At 39.9% G+C, this 21,779-nt stretch overlaps 3 protein-coding genes and 2 non-coding genes across 5 annotated transcripts in view; 4 read left to right on the top strand and 1 right to left on the bottom strand.

Moving 5' to 3' along the window:
- LOC124384638 (eukaryotic translation initiation factor 4 gamma 3-like) overlaps positions 1-10,473 on the top strand; it is a 1,295,064-nt gene extending 1,284,591 nt beyond the window's left edge. Inside the window, exons 7-11 of the mRNA XM_046847666.1 lie at positions 8,739-8,820; positions 8,935-9,033; positions 9,186-9,277; positions 9,508-9,587; positions 10,258-10,473. Coding sequence (XP_046703622.1) covers positions 8,739-8,820; positions 8,935-9,033; positions 9,186-9,191 — 187 coding nt within the window. The 3' untranslated portion in view covers positions 9,192-9,277; positions 9,508-9,587; positions 10,258-10,473. The remainder of the gene's footprint in view (positions 1-8,738; positions 8,821-8,934; positions 9,034-9,185; positions 9,278-9,507; positions 9,588-10,257) is intronic.
- LOC124384622 (RING finger protein 225-like) lies at positions 402-3,256 on the top strand. Its single transcript, XM_046847629.1, has 2 exons — positions 402-419; positions 2,561-3,256. The coding sequence occupies exon 2, from the start codon at positions 2,574-2,576 to the stop codon at positions 3,234-3,236; it is 663 nt and encodes a 220-aa protein (XP_046703585.1). The 5' UTR covers positions 402-419; positions 2,561-2,573; the 3' UTR covers positions 3,237-3,256.
- Positions 10,474-11,700: 1,227 nt separating the features above from the next.
- On the bottom strand, positions 11,701-11,773 carry trnav-cac. Its single transcript has one exon. It is a non-coding gene; the product is annotated as a tRNA-Val (tRNA).
- A 156-nt stretch (positions 11,774-11,929) lies between these two features.
- Positions 11,930-12,001, top strand: trnag-ucc. The gene has a single exon. It is a non-coding gene; the product is annotated as a tRNA-Gly (tRNA).
- A 3,453-nt stretch (positions 12,002-15,454) lies between these two features.
- Positions 15,455-17,078, top strand: LOC124384660 (polyadenylate-binding protein 4-like). Its single transcript, XM_046847706.1, has 3 exons — positions 15,455-15,504; positions 15,983-16,220; positions 16,927-17,078. The coding sequence occupies exons 2-3, from the start codon at positions 15,986-15,988 to the stop codon at positions 16,986-16,988; spliced, it is 297 nt and encodes a 98-aa protein (XP_046703662.1). The 5' UTR covers positions 15,455-15,504; positions 15,983-15,985; the 3' UTR covers positions 16,989-17,078.
- Positions 17,079-21,779: the final 4,701 nt, after the last annotated feature.

Raw genomic sequence — 21,779 nt, 5'->3', positions numbered from 1 at the left:
CATTTCTGTCTCGTGGTGAAAAAAATAATTATATAATATATAAGAAATTTATATCGAAATAAATTAACTTTTCATAAATTTGGGAGAAACCCACCACTTCAATGAGATTACAATAAAGAAAGAGAAGAGGAGGAGTCAGGACAGGAAGTGACATCGGCTTCTATTATCAAGGCATTTAAGAGAAGCACCCATTTTAATCAGGTAACTACATTTTTAAACACAGATATGAGTATAAACATGACAAATCAACAGTTTTGTATGAGTTGAAACAGGACATGTAAATGTAACAGGGTAAATTATACACCTGTAACATCTATAGGTTTAAAACGAGGAAAAGGGTTGTTACGTCACAGGCGATGTGGGCGTGGCTAAATAACGCTGATGTGAAGCGCAATCCAGAGATTCATCGTGTTTCATCTGTGAGTTTCTCCATCAAACTATTTTCTATTCAACATGTTTCTATTATTTATACTGTCATTTTCTTATAGGAAAGTTTTTTTTATACTTTTGAAGACTTTTATGAAGTATTTCTTCCCGTGATGCATTGCGGGATGCATAAATTAACCAGTTAAAATATATATATATATATATATATATATACAGTGGAACCCGTTATGTCGATGTCCTAGGGGTCGCCAAAAGCATCGAGGTAACCGATGATCGAGATAAACAAAAATCAAAATGGCGGCAGTATATTAACGTGCTTGAAATTTCTTTATGTACACGATGTGCGTTAATAAATGAGAATGTGCATGCACGTGTTTTGGAGGGTTTTGCCGCGATTTGTTTGATGGTCATGCTATAAAATGTACATACGTTTGTTAACAACAAAAGGCATAAGTGCACCTACTAACAGCAGAGATTTACCAGTATACAATACAAACCACCGTCCATTCTCCATCCAAACCTTTATTATATTCTCCAACATTATAAACACACAGATCACTCAAAAAAAACAGCGTCTGCACAGTGCCGTCTCACATTTAGTCCACATGTGGAAAGAAAAGAAAAACATAACTAAGTGTATGATAACGTATGACCATCAGGCTGAAGTAATCCACACAAACACACAAAGCAAAGTGTCCGAAAACTTACAACCGCGATGCCGAGGGGAGATAAGCCGAGAGAGAGAGAGAGAGTTTGTGAATGGAATGGCGACGCACGAAGCCGGAAAAAACCCGGAAGATCCAAACGAACCGGAAACCAAAACGAGGGACAGAAAAGTCTCAAACGTGAACGGCCGAAAGGGGCGTGGCAGGTGCCGGCCGCTTTCTCTGAAGCTCCGCCTTCAACTTCTTACCGAGAGAACCGTGCTCCTTACCCTGCTCGCCCGCGCTCCGTAAGGAGCACGGCTCTCGATAAGGAGCGACGGTAAGCAGTTGAAGCCTGAGCGCGCGTTCCGTTCTTCGCATAACATTTAACAAAAAAATGCATATGTGCACTTACTAACAGCAGAAATTCACCAGTATACAATACAGACACCTGTAGCAGCTGTAAGGTTTGATTTTTTCACCACTTTCGCGAGTTCTTCTGCGTCTGCACAGCGCCAATCCACATAACTGACGTTAAAATTTCTAATTTTTCCCCCATTGTGCTCGAGATATTAGGGTTCCGCGACATAAAAAAAGTCGACATAACCGATGAAAAATGCGTAGAAAAAGCGAGAATTTGGCGGTTCCACTTCAAAAATGTCGACTTAATAGGGTTGTCGAGGTAACCGAGGGCGAGATAACCGGGTTCCACTGTATATATAAAATATAATTAAATTAATTGAGTGAACTTTTTCCTCTACAATGATCGTGTCAATTGTAAAGATCTCTTGGTATAAATACAGTATGTATGGAGTTCATCTGCTGGAAGTTCATGTTTAATGCTGCATGTTTTATAGGATTTATGAGCTGAATAAATGTTTTGATATTGGTTTAGTTTTAAAAACACTTCTGTCGAGAAATTACAGACTCAATCATAGACAGTATTCCACAATCTCACACCATGGCTGTATAATAATTGCATGTGCACATTTAGTACTTATAATTCATTGTTGATATATTTGTCTAGAATACATTCAGAGAAAAATGTGGTACTTGAAGACGGTAAATATTTGGCAGTTAATTACGCATTTCACTTTAAGCAGCTATTTGTGGAAAGGGACATGTTTATTTATTTAAATTCCCTACATGCAATGCCCCCCTAACCCTAACCCTAACTGTAACTCTACCTCCCCACCAGGTGTGGTGCCACTGTGCACTGCATATTACTGCATACCCCATATTTGCACCCCTGGTCAGACACTGTGAATGACACACATGTGGTACATGCACACAGCTCCAGCCTGCTCTCTCTCTGCTGCTTTGCATGACTCTGTGTTGTTGCATTTCAAAACAAATGTATCATTAACAGTAGGAAAGGCTTTTTGCTGGTTAAGAATCGGACACATGTGAAACTCACATACTGGTGCTGTATTTAATAAATCGTGTTTGTAAAGCAAATAAACCAGATTGTGGTGTGTGTGTGTGTGTGTGTGTGTGTGTGTGTGTGTGTGTGTGTGTTTGATTTTCAGCTCTCGAACAGACATGGATCGCTCTCCTTATGCCCCTGACAGCCCCACGGAGCCCACAGCGCCTTCTACAGCACCATGCACAACACCCTGCACCACCACCACGTCTTGCACCATGGAGGTCTCTGAAGCCCAGGTTTTCTGTAATGATGACCTCCCAGACCTGGAGTGTGCCGTGTGTTTCAGTCAGTTCAACAACGTCTTCAACACACCCAAAGTGCTGCAATGTGGCCACACCTTCTGCCTGGAGTGCCTCGCACGCATCAACATAAAATCCTCTCAGCCCGACAGCCTGCAGTGCCCTCTGTGCAGAGCGTACACCCCTGTGCCCACCCTGGGCCTCCCTAAACTGGCGACAGACAGCGTGGTGCTGTCCTGCCTCCCCGAGGCCATGCAGCGTGTCTACAGCATCCACTTCAACCGCAACAGAGGCAAGCTGCAGTTGAAGGGCATCCCCAGCTCTGTCCCACCTTCCCCGAACCGTCAGCACCGCAGCCTGGACCTCGGGGAGCAAGTCAACACTGAGCTGGAACAGTATCCACCCAGCGGTGTCTGCCCCCGCTTCATCCTGATCATGGAGATAGCATTCCTTATCATCGGTTTCTGCCTCCTTTTCTTAGTTTTTCACTTACACAATTTAAAGCCAGAGATTGGCTTACATGCACACGATTTACCTTGACTGTTGATTTGTGTAAAGCTGCTTTGAGACAATGTCTGCTGTGAAAAGCGCTATAGAAAAAAACTTGACTTGACTTGTTAGTGTTAAGATGTTTCTCACACAGTTTCACACACACACATTCCTTTGTCTGTTCAGTGTCTATAGAATATTTACGATGTTAGTCTGTAAGGTAAACAGGGAGTCTAATCTGGCTCACACATCTCCGGCTAGTATATCCTCTTGTCTAAACAGGAAACAACTTTCGTTCAGCCTTTTCTCTTCCCTGTGTGTATATACACGTTCTGCTGCCTGCAATAAACAGAAGAGGAAGCATTTGCTGTGTGCCGTGTAGTTCTTCTTCCCTGATATCAGAAAGGCCTACAGGCATAGCAGGTCATATGGAAAACCTCTCCAAGAATTAAGTTTTGTTTGGGCATGATAAAAATCTAACAGTTTTGGTGTCAGAAGCGAGATACTTTCAGCAATATCCAAAGGGAAATCACGCATCAAGGTAAGTTTTAAGATACTTCCTTGTTTGCGGGGATTGTCCCGTATACCAGCCAATAGGGCTGCATATGTGTTTGTGTCTTGGTTATGCATTAATTGTTGAATTAATGATAATTTCCTTTGGAGGGATGATTTTGTCACGACATTGGTTTCCTCACCTTAGATGTAAGATGCAAGATTAGATGACGTTTTTTACGGTCTGTCTAGTACAGGCGATACTGTCTGAAGTATCCAAAAGAATCCACGATAATTTTTATATGCCCTAAAAAATAGATTTATGAAAAATTAATTGTTTAAAAAAAAAAAAAAAAAAGTGAGAGAAAAGGAACTAAAGAAAAACAGACATTTTGAAAAGACTTCAATCTTGTTTTGGTTTTATAGTCGATTTTTTTTCTCCTAACTTACAAAATTTGTGATCCAATTGGAGAGACTGGATTACTCTTTTTGTTTGAAGACTGCGATCCCCCTGGTGCCTTGCGCAGCTGTATTGTCTAAGTGTTATGTGTTGTGTGTATTGTCTATGTATTAAGTGTTGTGTGTCTGTTCTTTGTTCTGTGTAAAGATTGGATGTATAGGAATTGTGCTGGTTATTGAACTAATCCTTATTTAGATCATTTGGCATCATGGAGTAAAATTGTATTACATCTAGATACTTTTCCTAGAGATTTAGATGCTGCTTGAGGTTTCTGCTATGCTCCAGGTTAAGTTAATCCGTTATGCTCTGCACTGCAACAGGAAGTGGTGCATTTCAGCCTCAGCACAAAACTCAAGGAGGAGGTCCTAGAAAAAAGGGGAAGTTCATCTATTAGGAATAGATAGATTTCCAATTTCATGTCCTGTAACTCACCTTTTGCCTGTAGTGACACCGACTGGTACAATTTTTATCATAGCTTTACAATAATTCCAAACTCGCCTTTAAACCTTTTAGGAAGAGATATGATGCACAAAATGAGAATGGAAATTCTGTTTTTTGAAACCAATGTCTCCCTGTCTTTTTCTTCTGTCCTTATGCTATCAACTGAGCCACAGAGGTCCTGCCTGATGAACCAAATTTAGGTGAAGTTAACCCTAAATTATGGGCCTCTCACAAAGATGAGGCAGGTTTAATCCAGGTAAAACCGTATCATGCACTCATGAAAACACATCATCCGATTTTTGTTAAACAATATCCATTGTCGAAAGAGAAAAATGTTGGCATTGCTCCAGTTATTGACAATTTATTGTCACAAGGTGTTTTGATCGAGACACAAGACCGTATAACACATCGATTAATCCTGTCTTGAAGGCAGATAAAAATGCTGAGGCTAACACAAGATTTACGTGAGATTAATAAATTAGTTATTCCGTTAGCTCCTTTGGTGCCCGATGTAGCTACCATTGTTAACTCTATACCAGCGACTCACAGAATTTTTTTACTGTGATTGATCTTTGTTCTGCTTTTTTCAGTGTCCCTTTGGCCTCAGAGACGCAGCCACTTTTCGCATTTACCTATAGGGGACGTCAATTCACCTGGACCCGTCTTCCTCAGGGTTTTGTTGACTCGCCAGCCGTATTCTCCGCTGTAGTGCACAGAACTTTGGCTGATATCCACCTTCCAGAAACAACCTGGATCCTTCAATACGCAAATGACATCCTTATCACATGACTGACTGAGCAGGACTGCTACACAGCATCAGTGATTGTCTGCAATGTCCTGGCTCAGGCTGGATTTATAGCTTCACACCAGAAACTACAGTGGGTGAAGAGAAAGGTCTCATATCTGGGCCATGTGATCTCAGAAGGCCAACGTAAGATATCGCAGGACCGAGTGCAGCTTGTGACTGGGTTTTCAAGACCTCAGACTGTGAAACAGATGCAGAGCTTCTTGGGACTGGTGAACTAATGCAGAGCATGGATCCCTGACTGCGCACATCATGATAAAATTTTGCGTAGTGCTATTGATCACAAAGCTCCTCCATCACATCTCATTCTGTGGAGTCATGAAATGACTGACAGTTTTGCTGCCCTCAAGAAGGCTATACAGTCTGCTCCAGCTCTAGGTCTTCCGAATAATGCTAAGCCTTTTCACCTCTATGTGCACGAACGTATTAGTACGGTTGCGGGGATCCTAGCCCAGGAACACGGTGACAGATATCGCCTGTTGTGTATCTTTCTAAATCTTTAGACAACATAGCACAAGGGTTGCCCTCGTGCTTGCGTGCAGTGGCTGCTGCGGCTCTGATGGTCCGGGATGCTGAGAAAACGGTGCTGTCACATCCTTTGATACTGTACACCTCACATCAGGTAACAGCTATTTTACACAACATATGACAGCACAACGTAGATCTGGGTTTGGGACCACACTTTTGGCAATGGAAAACGTAACTATTAAGCCTTCTTCTCAGCCGCATTCAGCTGTGTAGCTCTGCGTGATCTGCTAGACGATATTGACTTAGATGGTTTTGACGACACACATGATTGCCTTGAACACATTGAAAAAGAGACCTCTAGTAGGCCCGATCTTTTAGATATGGCCCTGGAAGAGGGGGATTGTCTATATGTAGATGGTTCATGTTCAAAACCTTCTGATGGTGTGTATTTATGTGGATAAGCGGTTGTAAGATTACCTGATGTAATAGTTGAAGCTAAATCATTACCATACACATCTGCACAAGCTGCAGAGTTGGTCGCATTTACAAGAGCATGTCAGTTGTCTGAAGGTGACTATATATACTGATTGTGCATGATTTTGCGAAACATGGAAGCAAAGAGACTTTAAAACAGCTGATGGAAAGCCCATAGCACATTTTAATCTCATAGGTGACCTTTTAAATGCTGTTCAACTCCCTGCCAAAGTGGCCATAGTGAAGGTTAAAGGACATGCCGTAGGTGATTCAGAGGAAATTCAGGGAAATACGTTAGCGGATAAAGTAGCTAAGGAAGCAGCAAAACAACCAGTAGATTTGGACACAGTACATACAAATCCTGAGATCTCGATGATGTCACATATCTCCAATATACCAGACATTGACCTAAAAATACTTCAAAGTCAGCCTACTGAGGAGGACATCAAGTATTGGGCTTCCAAACAATGTAAATCAGATTCTGCTGGGATCATTAGAGATGTAGATGGCAAAATTGCTCTTCCCAAACTAGCCTTAATAGTGTTGGTGAAGCATTATCATGGGATGTCACACATTAGCATAGCAAAAGTCATACAGGCTATAAATGCATTATACTGTATTGCTGATGTAGCTAAAACAACCAAGCTAGTGTTGGATTCATGTTTGACTTGTGCCAAAACTAACGTACATCGACCTGTACAACATACTGCGCTTACTTTTCCTGAAGCCCCTTTCCAACACCTACAGATAGATTTTACACATATGCCAGCTGTAGGAAATTTGAGATATCTGTTGGTTATAGTTGACAGATTCAGTAAGTGGCCAGAAGCATTTGCATGTGCTACAGAGAATGCTAAAACGGTTGTCAAAATATTAACAAAAGAGATCATCTCTAGGTTTGGTATTCCTAGTGTGAATAAAAGTGATAACGGCACACCTTTTGCTTCGAAGGTAACACAACTTTTGGCTAAAAGCTTAGCAATTGATTGGCATTTTAATATTCCCTATCACCCACTGTCAGCTGGAGTGGTAGAGAGAACAAACAGAACCATTAAGGAACGTATTACTAAAGCCTGCATTGAAACAGGCCAAAATTGGACTGTTGTTCTGCCTGCAGTACTCACAGAAATGAGAATGACCCCATCTTCAACTACCAAACTGTCACCTTTTGAAATTCTAATGGGCCGGCCTTTCCCGACCCCATGGGTCAGGGGACGCACTGGCATTTCTTCCTTAGGTAACCTGGAAGTGATGGTGGACGACTACGTTTCTGCCCTGGTTGAGAAATTAAATTCTATCAGTGCTGATGTCTCACTAACTCTTTCTCTGCCCACAGATAAGCCAACACACCCTTTTGTGCCTAATCAGCAGGTCCTGATAAGAAGTCTGAAGCCTACCAAGGTCGGTGAGCCAAAGTATCTGGGTCCAGCGAATGTTCTAGCTTTAACCAGAACTGGAGTTCTGACTGATCATCAGCCACAGTGGATACACGCAAGCAGGATCAAAACAGCACCCACTTAATCTGTGCACTAATTGGTCTGTTGGTCTAAGAAGCCTACCTAAGTGAGTATTCAGGGCTGAAACAGTTGAGAGCCCACGGAAAGATCCTTTCTTTATAGTAGAAAGGGGGCCACCTCCGGGGTGAAGATCTGACTCACTTAACTGTTTAGTTTAGCTCACCCTGATACCTGCTCTAGGTCTAAATTCTATAACTATATGTGCATAGTTGTAACTAGACTCCGAATTTTCCTTATTCTCTTTAAAAACATTATTCAGAGAAGAGATTGTACCTGTATACCTTATAATACTGCTAATAGACATACTGAGCAAGCACTGAGAAATAAATGTCTCATGATGTCTTGGAGAACGTGAAACATCTGCTGAACAAAGTTTTTTTGAGAAGATTAAGAGTATGTTTTTGTTTGTCTTTATCTTTTCATTTGCAGTTTGTGTCACTGATTCTGTTCCAAGGATGAACATCCTATGTATAGGTGTGTGATGCTAAATCATAAATGATTTAAAGTGGCCATTGTTAGTGTTAAGATGGTTTTCACACTGTTTCACACACATTCCTTTGTCTGCTCAGTGTCTATAGAATATTTACGATGTTAGTCTTTAAGGTAAACAGGGAGTCCTTATCTGGACTCACACATCGCCAGCTAGTATATCCTCTTGTCTAAACAGGAAACAACTAGGTCAGGTTTCTTTTCTTTGTATGTGTATATAAACGTTCTGCCGCCTGCAATAAACTGAAGAGGAAGCATTTGCTGTGTGCGGTGTGATTCTTCCCTGATCAGAAAGGCACTACGGGTATCGCAGATCGTATGGAAAACCTCTCCACGAATTAAGTTTCGTTTGGGCATGATAAAATCTAACAGTTTGTTTTTAATTGTTGATTTCTTGTGAATTCCAGTGAATTTAGCAAACCACTACTTCCTGTGGCAAGAGCCGGCATATTATTTGCAGAAATATTGCAGCTTCTCTGCAAACACAGGGTGAGCTGTGAGATCTTCTATAGAACATGACTGAAAAAAGGAAAGTGTTTTGTCATACTAGTTGAAACAGGTTCTTTTTTGTTCAAGTCATTGCTGTGTTTTTCTTCACTTTAGAGCCAAAAGGAAGTGGAGGCCTTATGGAGGGACTCTAAACTGAGCTGGGCTGATTTTCTTCCTGAAACCGTGGATGGGAACAACTTCATTACTGAGCAGGTGTTGGCAGCATTGTGTTGGTTGGGTAGACTTGATGCAGTTTAATTTCTAAACCAGCACAAATGCTGCCTTTAAGAAGAACATCTTCAGTGGGTTTTTTCTCGTCCTGGTATCATAAGTGTAGATAAACATGGGTTGTGTTTAATTGACAGACCTGATGAAGTCTGATGATCTGAAGAGGGTGGAGCTGAGACTTCAGACAGCAGACGGACTTCTGAGGAGGAACATCAACACCACACGAGAGGTTAGAGGTCACCAACCTGTAATTAATCCTGGAGGAATTAAGTGTGATTAGAGATAGTGATTTAAATGTGTGTGTGTGTGTGTGTGTGTGTGTGTGTGTGTGTGTGTGTGTGTGTGTGTGTGCATGTGTGTACTAAAAAATTTATTTAATTTGTTTGTTGTGTGAATTGCCAATTTATTATTATTTATTTTATATTGTATTTATGTATGTGTGTCTGCCTTTGAGCACAGGTGAGAACTCGTTCGATGTCCAGCTGCGAGAGAGAAAAGCGGCGCTGGAAACATCCCGGGCGGACGCTCACTCGTCCCAGGTAAATTCGGGTTGAACCTAACGCTCCCAGCACCTCAACTCCGCGTGTTCCTCTGCCCAGGTCCAGCGCACCTACAACGCGGCCCGCCTGGGTATCGTTCACAAGGCATCTGAAAAATTTCAAAAACCTGTGCTGGACTCTTTCAGAGAGACATCAAATGTTCCAGGTCTTCCTTTCTGCTGGGTCAGTCAGTCCTCCAGCATTGCAAATAAAAGATGGCTTAACATTTTACAGCTTTACAGTGAGCTTTACAGTGAGCAAGTTAAAGACGCAGTCCTTCATTTTGGTTTCACTGAAAGAAATACAAAGATTCCAGTAGATGTTCAGTACAATGGCCTTGCTTACAGGAAGGGCCAGTTTTTTGTCATGAAGTATGATGAGTCAGTGGAGTTTGGTGAACTTCTGCTGATTTTTGTTAAGGATGATTCAGCTCTTCATTTTCTCATGAGTCCTCAGTTTCTGATGCTGAATTTATTTCTTACTACCACATGTACTCAGTAAAAAAAGACAGAGTGCAGACTCATCAGTGAACTGATTTTCTTGTGGACATTGTCATCTTATGTGAAAAATGGTTACCAGATTATTCCACTGAAGCACAGCATCTTGTCAGACTGAATGCCTTCATTTCATTTGGCCAGAGACCAAACTCTTTGTTAGTGTGTCTTCACAGATATGGCTGAATCACAGCTGCTAAAGAACATAGGGGATGTGATAGCAGGAGTGCTTCTGGACCTTCCTGATCAACTTGATAAGTCCGTTGAAGATACTTTAAAAACACTTGGTGCGGCAACCACAGATGATTTAAAGAACGTCACAGAAAACAATTTGCTGCCAGTGTTAAAGCCCATACAAGCACGAAGACTGGTTGCTGCCTGGACCCAAAATAGTGAGTATAGAACAATGTCACCACACCACCCAATGGCACACTTGTTAACATGCTGTTAAGGTTAGAATATGAATTTTTATGAGTCTAATGATGATGTGATCATCATTATTTCCTGAATAAATAAATGTTGTTATTATGCAATAGGAGGCTGTTTTAAAAATTTCAGCTCAGAAGCTCAGCCAGTAAGATCATTCATCCTATGATGGATGTAACTATTGAAGATGGATCCTGCCTTAATTGGTAATAAAAAAATAACTAAATACATGGCTTGATTAATTATTGTGCCAATTACAGCATCCAAAAAAGAAACTTTACCAACTTATTTTATTATACATGGACATAGATCAATATTTATCATTTTCAGTTTTAATTTAAAATTAGCACTATAATTAAATTTTTCCTTTTATTTCCAATCTTATTGTTTAATAATTACTTTCCTTTTTATGTAATATTTTTATTTGGCACATTATTTACTTTATCAAGCCATTTTTTATTTGTTTACTACCAATATTGGCAGCGTTCATCCTCCAAATTGTTTCAAGTATCTGCATTATATATATATAACTGACATTGAAGCCCTTCACCTCCGCCATCTGCCTGATGTTTAGCAGTTATTACTGCTTTAACACACACTACCCAGTGGAGCTACGATCAACACTGGAGTTTCTCCAACGCTAATATTCTGTTTTTATGAACACCTTTTTTGGATTTATCAAACGACAAGATTTGGTAAAGTACCTGTTCATGTTTTTTGCTTGTTAGTTCCAGGAGTTTCTTAGATGATAATTTTCTTACAGTAATTGTGCATTCTAATGATGTAAAAAGGGGCTGCATGTACATCACTAGCTAGCATTTTATAAATCAAACACTTCTGTAAAGTTTTCCTTTTTTTCAGTTACATGATGCAGTTTGAAGATGTAGAGTTTCAGCTTTACTGCACAGTTCTGTGTGTAAAATAAGTCAGTCATTTTTTTCCAGGAATTTCTTGAATTCAGATTTTATTGAAATATATATTTTTTTTATTTTCCTATAACTGCATTTGCATATTTTAAAATGAGGAACATTTAACTTGTTTGAACATTTTTGTAGTTCAAACAGCAGCAATAACACTTAAAGCACTACACTACAGAAACAATATGAAAGAAAGTTTTCTACATTTCTCTAATGCTGTCGAGTAACACAGTTTACAGGCCTAAGAATGTAACACTAGCTTCAAAATCACAACCTTGTTTCTGCCTGGTGTCGAACCAGGGACCTTTCGCGTGTGAGGTGAACGTGATGACCACTACACTACAGAAACTACCACAGGGAAAAGCTTCTTGGTCACTGTTTGCACTTTTACATACATTCGCAGTTGCAGTAGAGCAGGAGAATGAACCGGTTTGCTGAGAAGTTCAAAACAACCAACGTTCTTCTAGCATGGATTCATTCGGCGATGTTCGCCCCTGCCAGCGTGGCGTTGGTGGTATAGTGGTGAGCATAGCTGCCTTCCAAGCAGTCGACCCGGGTTCGATTCCCGGCCAAAGCAAAACCTTTAGTGATTATGTTCAGTTGCCAAATTAACAACCTCTAAGCAGTCTTGCTTTTATTTGCTTCCCCTGAACACTTGGCGTTTGTGTATTAGATGGACCCGCCTGTCATCATAGACACCGGCAAAACATTTCAAAATCACTTAGCTTCTTCTTCTTATTATTATTATTATTATCCAACTCTTTTTTATTGATGCATTCAAACAGAAAGACACTCAGGCGAGAAAGACAATGGAACAGTGTTTAATTTAGTCCAACAACAAGAAATTGGTCTCTCTCTTTCTAAGTTATACATATAATCACAATCATGAATGTGAGCATCAAGAACAGGAGAAAGAAAGAAAGAAAAATAATAATAAAACAAAATAAAAGATTTGCACCTAAGTACATGAACACTCTCTAAGATATATGTTTTCCTTTCTCTTTTCTACATCTACCAAGAAGTCAGGGACAAGGGGAAGAGCTCAAAAAGGCTAAACAAAGAGAACACGATTTTATTTTCCTCTTTCTCTTAAATACAATAAGAATGGTTGCCAGGTGGTGTAAAACCTTTCCGTAATACTAAGTAATGTAAATCTGATCTTTTCTATTTGAATAAACTGAGACAGGTCATGTATCTAATGAGAAGAACTGGGTGGGTGAGGATTCTTCCAGTTCAGTAATATAAGTCTCTTTGCTACTATAAAACAAAAGGCGAGCATGTTTGATTGTAAGGATGACAAGGAGGGATTTGTGGGGTTGATTCCAAATAATGCTATTAGGGGACATGGTTTAATATCTAAAATGAAGTATTTAGAGATTGATTTAAAAACTGATGTCCAGAAAGAGGTCAAGGCTGGGCAAAGCCAAAAAGTATGATAAAGAGTAGCGGAGCCGACACCCATCACTGATCACTGTATTAACGAATGACGGGCGCATATAGAGGAGGAATGTACACGACCAAGGGCCTTGGACCATTCCTCATCCGTGAAATTATAATTAAGGTCCGATTCCCAGTTACTCTTTATTTTAGAAAGCGATGAAGAGCCTGATTGAACAACGAATGATACGATAACGATAACACAAGTGAACATGCAGTTTTTATTATTGAGAAAAACAAAATCCAAAACCACAATATTTGGTTGGGCTGCCCTTAGCAGCAACAACTGCAATCAGGCGTTTGTGATAACTTGTGATGAGTCTGTTAGAGTGCTGTGGAGGAATTTTGGTCACTCATCTATGCAGAATTGTTGTAATTCAGCCACATTGAAGGGTTTTTAAGCACAAACCTTTTTTTGAAGGTCATGTCACAGCATCTCAATAGGATTCAGGTCAGGACTTTGACTAGGCTACTCCAAAGTCTTCATTTTTTCTTTCCTTAGCCGTTCAGAGGTGGACTTGCTGGTGTGTTTTGGATCATTGTCCTGCTGCAGAACCCAAGTTCACTTCAGCTTGAAGTCACAAACAGATTCTCCTTCAGGATTTTTTAGTAAACAGCAGAATTCATGGATCCATTTATTACAGCAAGTCTTCCAGGTCCTGAAGCAGCAAAACAGCCCCAGACCATCACACTACCACCACCATATTTCACTGTTGGTATGACGCTCTTTTTCTCAAATGCGGTGTTACTTTTACGCAAGGCGTGATGGGACACACACCTTACAAAAAGTTAAACTTTCGAGTATTTTCCCAAAAGTCTTGGGGATCATCAAGATGTTTTCTGGCAAAACTGAGACGAGCCTTTATGTTCTTTTTGTTTAGCAGCTGTTTCAGTCTTAGATCTCTGCCGTGTAGATCATTTTTGCCGTCTCTTTCTCATGGGGGAGTCATGAACACTGACCTTAACTGAGGCAAGTGAGGCTGCAGTTCTTTGGATGTTGTTATGGGGTCTTTTGTGATCTCTTGGATGAGTCGTCGTTGTGCTCTTGGGGTAATTTTGGTCAGCCGGCCACTCCTGGGAAGGTCACTGTTTCATGTTTTTGCCATGTGTGAACAAAAAAGTTAGCACAGTTTTAACAGGGGGGCAAACACTTTTTCACACGGGGCCATGTAGTTTTGGATTTTGTTTCCCCTTCATTTAAAATCTGCATGTCGTGTTCACTTGTGTATCTTTTACTAATATTTAAATTAGTTTGACGATCTGAAACATTAAAGTGTGACAAACATGCAAATAAACAGCCGGTAACGCGTTACTTTTGACAATAACTAATACTGTAACAATACTGTAAAAATAAAGTAACTCCGTTACCATTACCGTATGGTGCGTTACCCGTTACTTTTATAAATGAATGAATTTGGGCTGAAGTGTAGACTACAGCCTAACCAGCTTACAGCAGCGTCGCATTGTAGGATTGGTGGATGAACCACTGTAAACAAGAAGAAGACGCGCTGTGGCCGTGTCTCCGTTTATTCAGGTCTGTAATGGCAAGTCGAGGCGAGAGCAAGATGAGTTTCTCAAAGTGGAAATATGCTCATTATTTCACTTTAGTTGAGTATAAAGACAAAAAATGTCAAATGTAAGCTGTGTCTTTCTGGTTCGAAGCTCGTATCTACTGCGATAAACAGCAACTCCAATCTGCCGAAGCTCCTTCAGAATCTACATGCCTCGACGAAGCTAGAAGCTAACCCGGTGTTCTGTTTTCATACTTCAGCTGTAAAAAGAACATGTTTAAGAGCTCAACACAACAGCAGAAGCCACTTTAGTGTTTGATTGTAAATATATTATTCAGCTTGTTTTGTTATTTATTTCAGAAATGCTTGTGATATATTCAGTTTGTGCTGCTCTGACTTTAATAAAATAGTGTTTAAAAATGACTTTGTGTTTAATTCAGTTTTGTGTTTGTAGACCATAACACATAAAAGGGCATTAATGGGAACATTAAAGAAGGTTCTTTAAAAAAGTAACTAAAAAGTTACTTTTAACAGTAACGCATTACTTTTTGGTGTAAATAATCAACTAAGTAATTGAGTAGGAAATTAAAATCAGAGGCTCAAGAGCATGTCTCCACTGTGGGTCAAACCCAAAACCTTCTGCATGTAAAACAGACATGATGACCACTACACTCCAGTATTAACAATCAATGACTGTTTCCTCCAATGTTATAAATCACTATATACTGCTCCTTTATCTGCTGACACTTCAACATTAGAGGCCTTTTTCAAAATGTATGTATTCCTACAATAAGTGTAGGTACAGCATTACAATTGGATGAGTTTATATCTGATACAGAAATAGCCTTAGCAAGTCTGCCTTCTGGTAAATCACCTGGACCAGGATACAAAAATTTAACTCTGACCTGCCGTCTGGAGAAAGTTCTGCCTTGTGTTATTTCACCTGAACAAACAGTCTTCATCAAGAACAGATACTCTTCTTGTAATATTGGGCGCATGTTGAATGTTATATATAACCCATCTCTATCTGACACTTCTTTAGAGGTGGAGGAGCAGAAGGTGGAGGAGCAGAAGGTGGAGGATCAAAAAGAACAGGCTGAAGTCCTTTGGACTTTTGGAGACTTTAGAGAATGTGAGAAAATGTATAACTGTGTGTAGATAATCAGGTAAAATATTATTTATGAGTCTGACTTTGTTGAAGGTGTTTATGTCTCACCATAAATCTGATTATCACGAATCACACAGCACAACTTACTCAAAAGTCTAATGCCGAATGCTTCCTGTTTTTTTTAACCTAAAGAAATGTAAATGAAGTGATGAACACACTGGATGTTGTTGTTCTGTAGACAGTCACACTGCTGCTGAGAAATCTGGACTGTATTGTGGATGAAGGACGTGTACGAAGCGTTCCTGAGATTTGGGACTGTCCTCACTGCACATGTCATTTATAACTACTGATCCTTACATTTTCCTTCTTCCCAGTAACTTGGGGTTTCCTCCCCGTACTCAGCTGGAGTATTTTCTGAATGTGGAGAGCTCTGATATTGTGAACCACTAACACGTTTGATGTGCGTTCTTTGCTTTGTGTTTCTGCTCGCTGTCCCGTACAGGTCATGATGGAGAACGGACGCTCAAAAGACATCGGGTATGTGAAGTTTTCATGTCCTGATGAGGCTCGAGAAGACATCATGGAGATGAACGGCAGGGTGCTGGGCAGCAGGACTGTGTACTTAAGTCCCTCTCAGACCACCCAGGGACGAAGTCACGGCATGAAGGTAGAAACCATCTCGCCTTCAAAACCCTGCCCAGACCCAAGACCCAACGCCAACAAGAACATCCATCCACAGAGTGAGTCAAAGCCGTCCGATTAGTTTTGTGTTAAGTGCAGTTAAAGATTTAAAACAGAAGAGAACTATTAATGTTAGCAAATTTTACCTTCTGATTGGATGCTAACATGAGATGATTGTCTGCATCTGTAGATGTTCCAGTTGCAACTGGAACATCTGCAACTGGAACATCTACAGATCCTGGAAAAGAAAACCAGCAGCAGTGGAACAGGCGATTCACACCACAGCCTCTCAGACTGGACACACAGGAACTATTCTGATTCTATTTCCAGTGTGTTTTATAGAGACTTTCATGATCTGGAGCAGGTTTTGGTCACAGCTGTGTTTGGTCACATGTAATAATTGGTTTAATACTGAGTGATTGATCAGTGTGTATTATTAAAGTCAGCAATGCAAACACACACATGCACTCAAACATTGGATGCTGAATTTGTTCTGTTTTCTGTAGGAATTAGGATTAGATCCTCTATTATACCAGAACCAGTGTACACTTGCAGCAAGTTTCTGCTCTCAGAAAATGACCTTTAAATAAAAGTGCTTCATTGTTCATTCACCAGTGAGACCAGAGCGTTGATGATAAAAGAACACAGCTGTTCTGTTTATATTATGGGATACAGACAGTGCTTGTTATTTCTCATGGTTTTCTACATGAGAGTGATGTAAAGCTCATGTTTTTGCTTTCTGTATCTCCTCACTCACTCCTACAGGTGGTAATGCACAATGGACGGTCCAAAGGCTTTGGATTTGTCTGATATTCCTCTCTGGATGAAGACACTAATGCCATCAGAGAGTTGAATGGAAAGCTGGTGAGCAGGAGGTCACTGTGTATCACTATGGCTGAGCAGTGGACAGGGAGCAGCCGCCACACCAAGCCCTACCTCCATCCATCCAGGAACATGCAGTGGTTCCATCTACAGCGTAAGTCATACTGTCCTCATAATGTCCTACAAAACTTTACTAAACACACACTGTGTACCGTCAAACACACACATTATGTAAAGTAACACATCTCTGTTTTCTCTTTCAGGTCATCGTGCTGTCGTTCTGCTCCACTGAATTCATCATTTTATTTATTTTGCTTTTAATTATTATTTCTTTCTCTTTTTTACAGAAATAGTTTTATTACTGTAAATAAATATGTAAATAACTAACAGTAATGAAGGTGTTTCATTATTGATCATTCATAAAATTCCCTCTTAATACATGAGAACTTTCATTAGAACTGAAAGAGACGGTGCTGTGAAAAGAGAACAGTAATAACAGAGTTGTGTTCGTGAAAACCCTGGAAACAGATCATGTAAATACACTACTCTGACGCTGACACCATTTATTTAATGGATGAATAAAATTGATCTGAAATAAATTCAAATATTTAAGCTGTAATACTGCACTGTATTTAACTTATTATTATTATTATTATTATTATTATTATTATTATTATTATTATATATTGTTATAATTTTAAATGTATTGATAGATTTTATTTTGAAACTTTATATTTTGATGTTTTATTTCAGTTAATACATTTTTATTGTATTTAATTTGTGTCGGTTTATGTTCTAATCTCTAATATACACTAAAAGCCTTTATATTTATAAATGTGTATTTAAATCACAGATATTAAAAATTAATAATATGTAAAAGATCTAATATCTACCAAAAAAATCACTCAGTGTTGATTTAAGATGTTTGGACATTTATTCCAGCTCATAAATCCTATAAAACATGCAGCATTAAACATGAACTTCCAGCAGATGAACATCTCATAATACTGTCTGGAAGTGAGAAATGTACAGGTTGTTTTACTCCATACACATGAACTTACTTTGATCAGAAACACAATCATACTCCAAATCAATTAATCAATAAAGTCAATAAAAGAATCCCAAACTGCTGTGTGTCTTGTCCTCGCTATTAATGACGTCATTAGAGCTCCACTACTTCTAATGACCTGCTGTGACAGTGAGCTCTAATACACATCACACTGCCACCTACTGGTCATTTATGATTCTGCAACATTCATAGAGTCACTCCGGTCAACTTCCGGTTCTCAACTCGGATTCACTCGCTTTATACACAGTTTACAGCCGTTTTATCTTATTTATGACTGTAATATCGCTCTTCTCTCAGGAACAACAGAAAAGCTGTGAAGACATGATATTTTATCCGCTCTTTACCTCTGTAATGTGCGCATGCGCATAGTGTCAGGTTAAAGAGACCGGGTTACGTCACAGACGGAGGGCGGGGCATCTGCCTGTGACGTCACAGTAAGACAACGTCTATAATTGGAAACGCGTCTCTGTTTCTCTCATTTCCGAGATTTTTGCTTGTGAGTAAAGAGGCATAAACATGGAGCTCTTCAGAAGGTTTAGAGATTTTTCAAACCAGAAGATCAAGAAAACTAAGCAGATTGCTGAAATGAAGGAGAAGCTGGAACACATGGAGAAAGTAGAGAAAGACTTGGATGCATTTTCTCTTCTAATGATAGAGAAGATAACAGAAGAGAAAGAAGAGAAAGCCATTCTGCTACAGACGGTGCAAAAGCTGGAGGCTACTTTGGCTTCTGAGCGAAAGCAGCAGGAACAGGACATAACTGAGAGAAGCCAGAGCTGGGCGAGAGAACAAAAACAACTGGAGGAACGTGTTGCTCAGCTTGAGTTTATTTTGGAGCAGACCACCATGAAGCTACAGTCTTCCTTGAAAATCAATGAGGAACTGGAGAAAACTGTAGAATGTGAGAGAGAGCTGGACAAGAGAACAAACGAAAGTGGAGAAACATGTTGCTCAGCTTGAGGTCACTTTGGAACAGACCACCATGGAGCTCCAGTCTTCCCTGAAAATCCATGAGGAACTGGAGAAAACTGTAAGATGTGAGAGAGAGAGCTGGAAGAGAGAACAAAAACGACTGGAGGAACATGTTGCTCAGCTTAAGCTCACTTTGGAACAGACCACCATGGAGCTCCAGGATACTCAGAATCACTGTGAGAAAATAAAAAATAGTGCAGAGCAGGAGAGAGATCATTTGATCAGAGAGAAAGAGCGACTGGAGGAACGTGTTGCTCAGTTTGAGCCCACGTTGGATTTTAAAGAAAAACAGGAGGATGAAAGAGAGAAAACTAAACTTGACATAGAGGAGAGGAACAACTTACAGCTTCAGACCAACAGGGGGCTCCAGGATACCCAGAATCTCTGTGAGGAAGAAAAGAAGACTTCAGAGAATAAAACAGATCATTATATGAGAGTCCGAGAGCGATGGGAGGAAATTGTTGCTCAGCTGAGACAAGAAAACATTCAAAAGAAAAGGAGAAATAGAAAAAGAAGACGACAAGAGAAACAGAGAGTCTGAACATGCCTTTTCCTCTTTCTGTTTCTCTTATGGCTATTTATGATAGTTTTACACTTATAGTCAATAGTATAAAGCTGAGTGTAAAGCTATTGTATCTTGTAGATCGTCTCATCTTTTGATCATTTTTTATTTCTGTCTTGTCAAATCTTTTTTAATCTTTTTTTAAATCTTGATTTTAATCTTTTACTACAAAGAGTCACAATAAACACTAATAACAACCATTATTTTTGTCTTCCTTACAAACGGCGTATGACCTCCTCATGGATTCTTCCACTTAGTTTATATCGCTCTTGTGGGGCAGGGGGCTGTGGCTCGGGGTCATAATGCTGAGGGGGAGGGAGGTCAGGAGGGAGAGGGAAACTGGTCCTCAGTGCCACATTGTGCAAAACACCACACACCCTGATAATCTTACACACTTTTTCCGGGTGGTATAAAGTCTTCCACCTGAGACATCCAGAGCTCCACATCTGCATTTCTGGAGGTGAGGAGCATCTGAGGGGTGAAGCCTCTGTCACCTGTCATATTATAGACTACATCAGGACAATGTTTACAATTTCTACATATTGTTAAAGTCACCAAGAAGCCAGTCATCACGTCCTGCAGCTGCATAGATCACATAGATCCAGGAGCACAGCTGTAGGAATCTAAATCAGCTTATTATTCAGTCATCATCATGGGCCGAGAAATCATCATGGTCCCTGGAGACTCTTTCTCTCCTTAATCTTCCATTGGTGTAATCCTCCAGCAGTGCCATCATGCAGCATTACACACGGGGGTCACCACAGCATTTATATGTTTACAGTAATTACACTGATCATTAACACCTTGGCAAAATCAGCATGAATTAGTGGCATCATCACCAGTGATACAATTTGAAGATGAAAATGTGACATGTGAACACGTTTCTTCATGCCAGTTTTGTCATGAACATCATTATAGTTAGGACTGAAAATGAGAACATAAAGAGAGTAACGACTGTGTGAGAGCGTAATGGCTGCATTTCCAGATTTATTGAAGGAAAATATGTCGTTATTTACACTGTGTTCTGCAGTTATCTAATGGTAGGGATTTGATGTTCTCCTGTATTCCATGCAGTCGGGCATCTCCTCCTCCTGCGCTCCCGTAGTGGAATGTGATGGTGAGACGCCGCTGATTACAAATTTAGAGTGAATTTTTATTTAACATTTGAGTTGGATTTTATAAGAAGGTGTTTATGAAACAACTATCACTCAGTACAAACCCAAATAACCTGCAGGATTTCATCTTCATGATCACAACACTTCAAACAAAACATCTACAGTACATACAGGATTCAGGGCCATTTTCGATATTTATATGTTACAGTAATTTTGTATTATTTATATTAGAGTCTTTAACGACTCTGTGCATATGTTTAAAAATGACCATGTTACTGTGTGTACAATGATACTAATTGTGTTCATGTATTACAAACACTTTATTAGAGCACCTATATATTCATATACACTGTGTGTGTGTGTGTGTGTGTGTGTGTGTGTGTGTGTGTGTGTGTGTGTGTGTGTGTGTGTGTGTGTGTGTGTGTGTGTGATTATTTGTACAAAGAGTTCCGTCTCATCACTTTCATTATTTTAGATCAAACATGTGCACTAATACTATCAGGTCAAATACAATGTCCTCGTAGGAAAAAACACAAAAAACAAAGTGTCCAAAAACTTATGACCACCAGGATGAAATAGTCCACGAGAAACAAAACAGAGTAAGAACAGGAGTTTTGAGGGTTGGGATTTGGACTGTAGTTTATGTTAACAGTCTGCTACACTGACTCAGGACTACAGTTTGTATCTGATCATCACTTCACCTCAACATCATTTAGCTGTAATCAATGGACATTCAGTGAAACCCAGATGAGGACGGGTTCCTCTTGAGTCTGGTTCCTCTTAAGGTTTCTTCCTTATGCCGTCTCGGGAGTTTTTCCTCGACACAGTCGCCACCGGCTTGTTCATCAGAGACAAACTTACACATAAAGAACATCATATTTATTTGTATCACCACATTATCTGTGTGAGAAATGCTCTATTTGTGCGTAATATTATGTAATCTGTGAGAGAGAGAGAGAGAGAGAGAGAGAGAGAGAGAGAGAGAGAGAGAGAGAGAGAGAGAGAGAGAGAGAGAGAGAGAGAGAGAGAGAGAGAGAGAGAGAGAGAGAGAGAGAGAGAGAGAGAGAGAGAGAAAGAG

The sequence above is a fragment of the Silurus meridionalis genome, chromosome 4, assembly GCF_014805685.1.
Source record: "Silurus meridionalis isolate SWU-2019-XX chromosome 4, ASM1480568v1, whole genome shotgun sequence".
NCBI lineage: Eukaryota > Metazoa > Chordata > Actinopteri > Siluriformes > Siluridae > Silurus > Silurus meridionalis.
The sequence above is the reverse complement of the archived record's forward strand: the minus strand, read 5'-3'. Positions and strand labels throughout refer to the sequence as shown.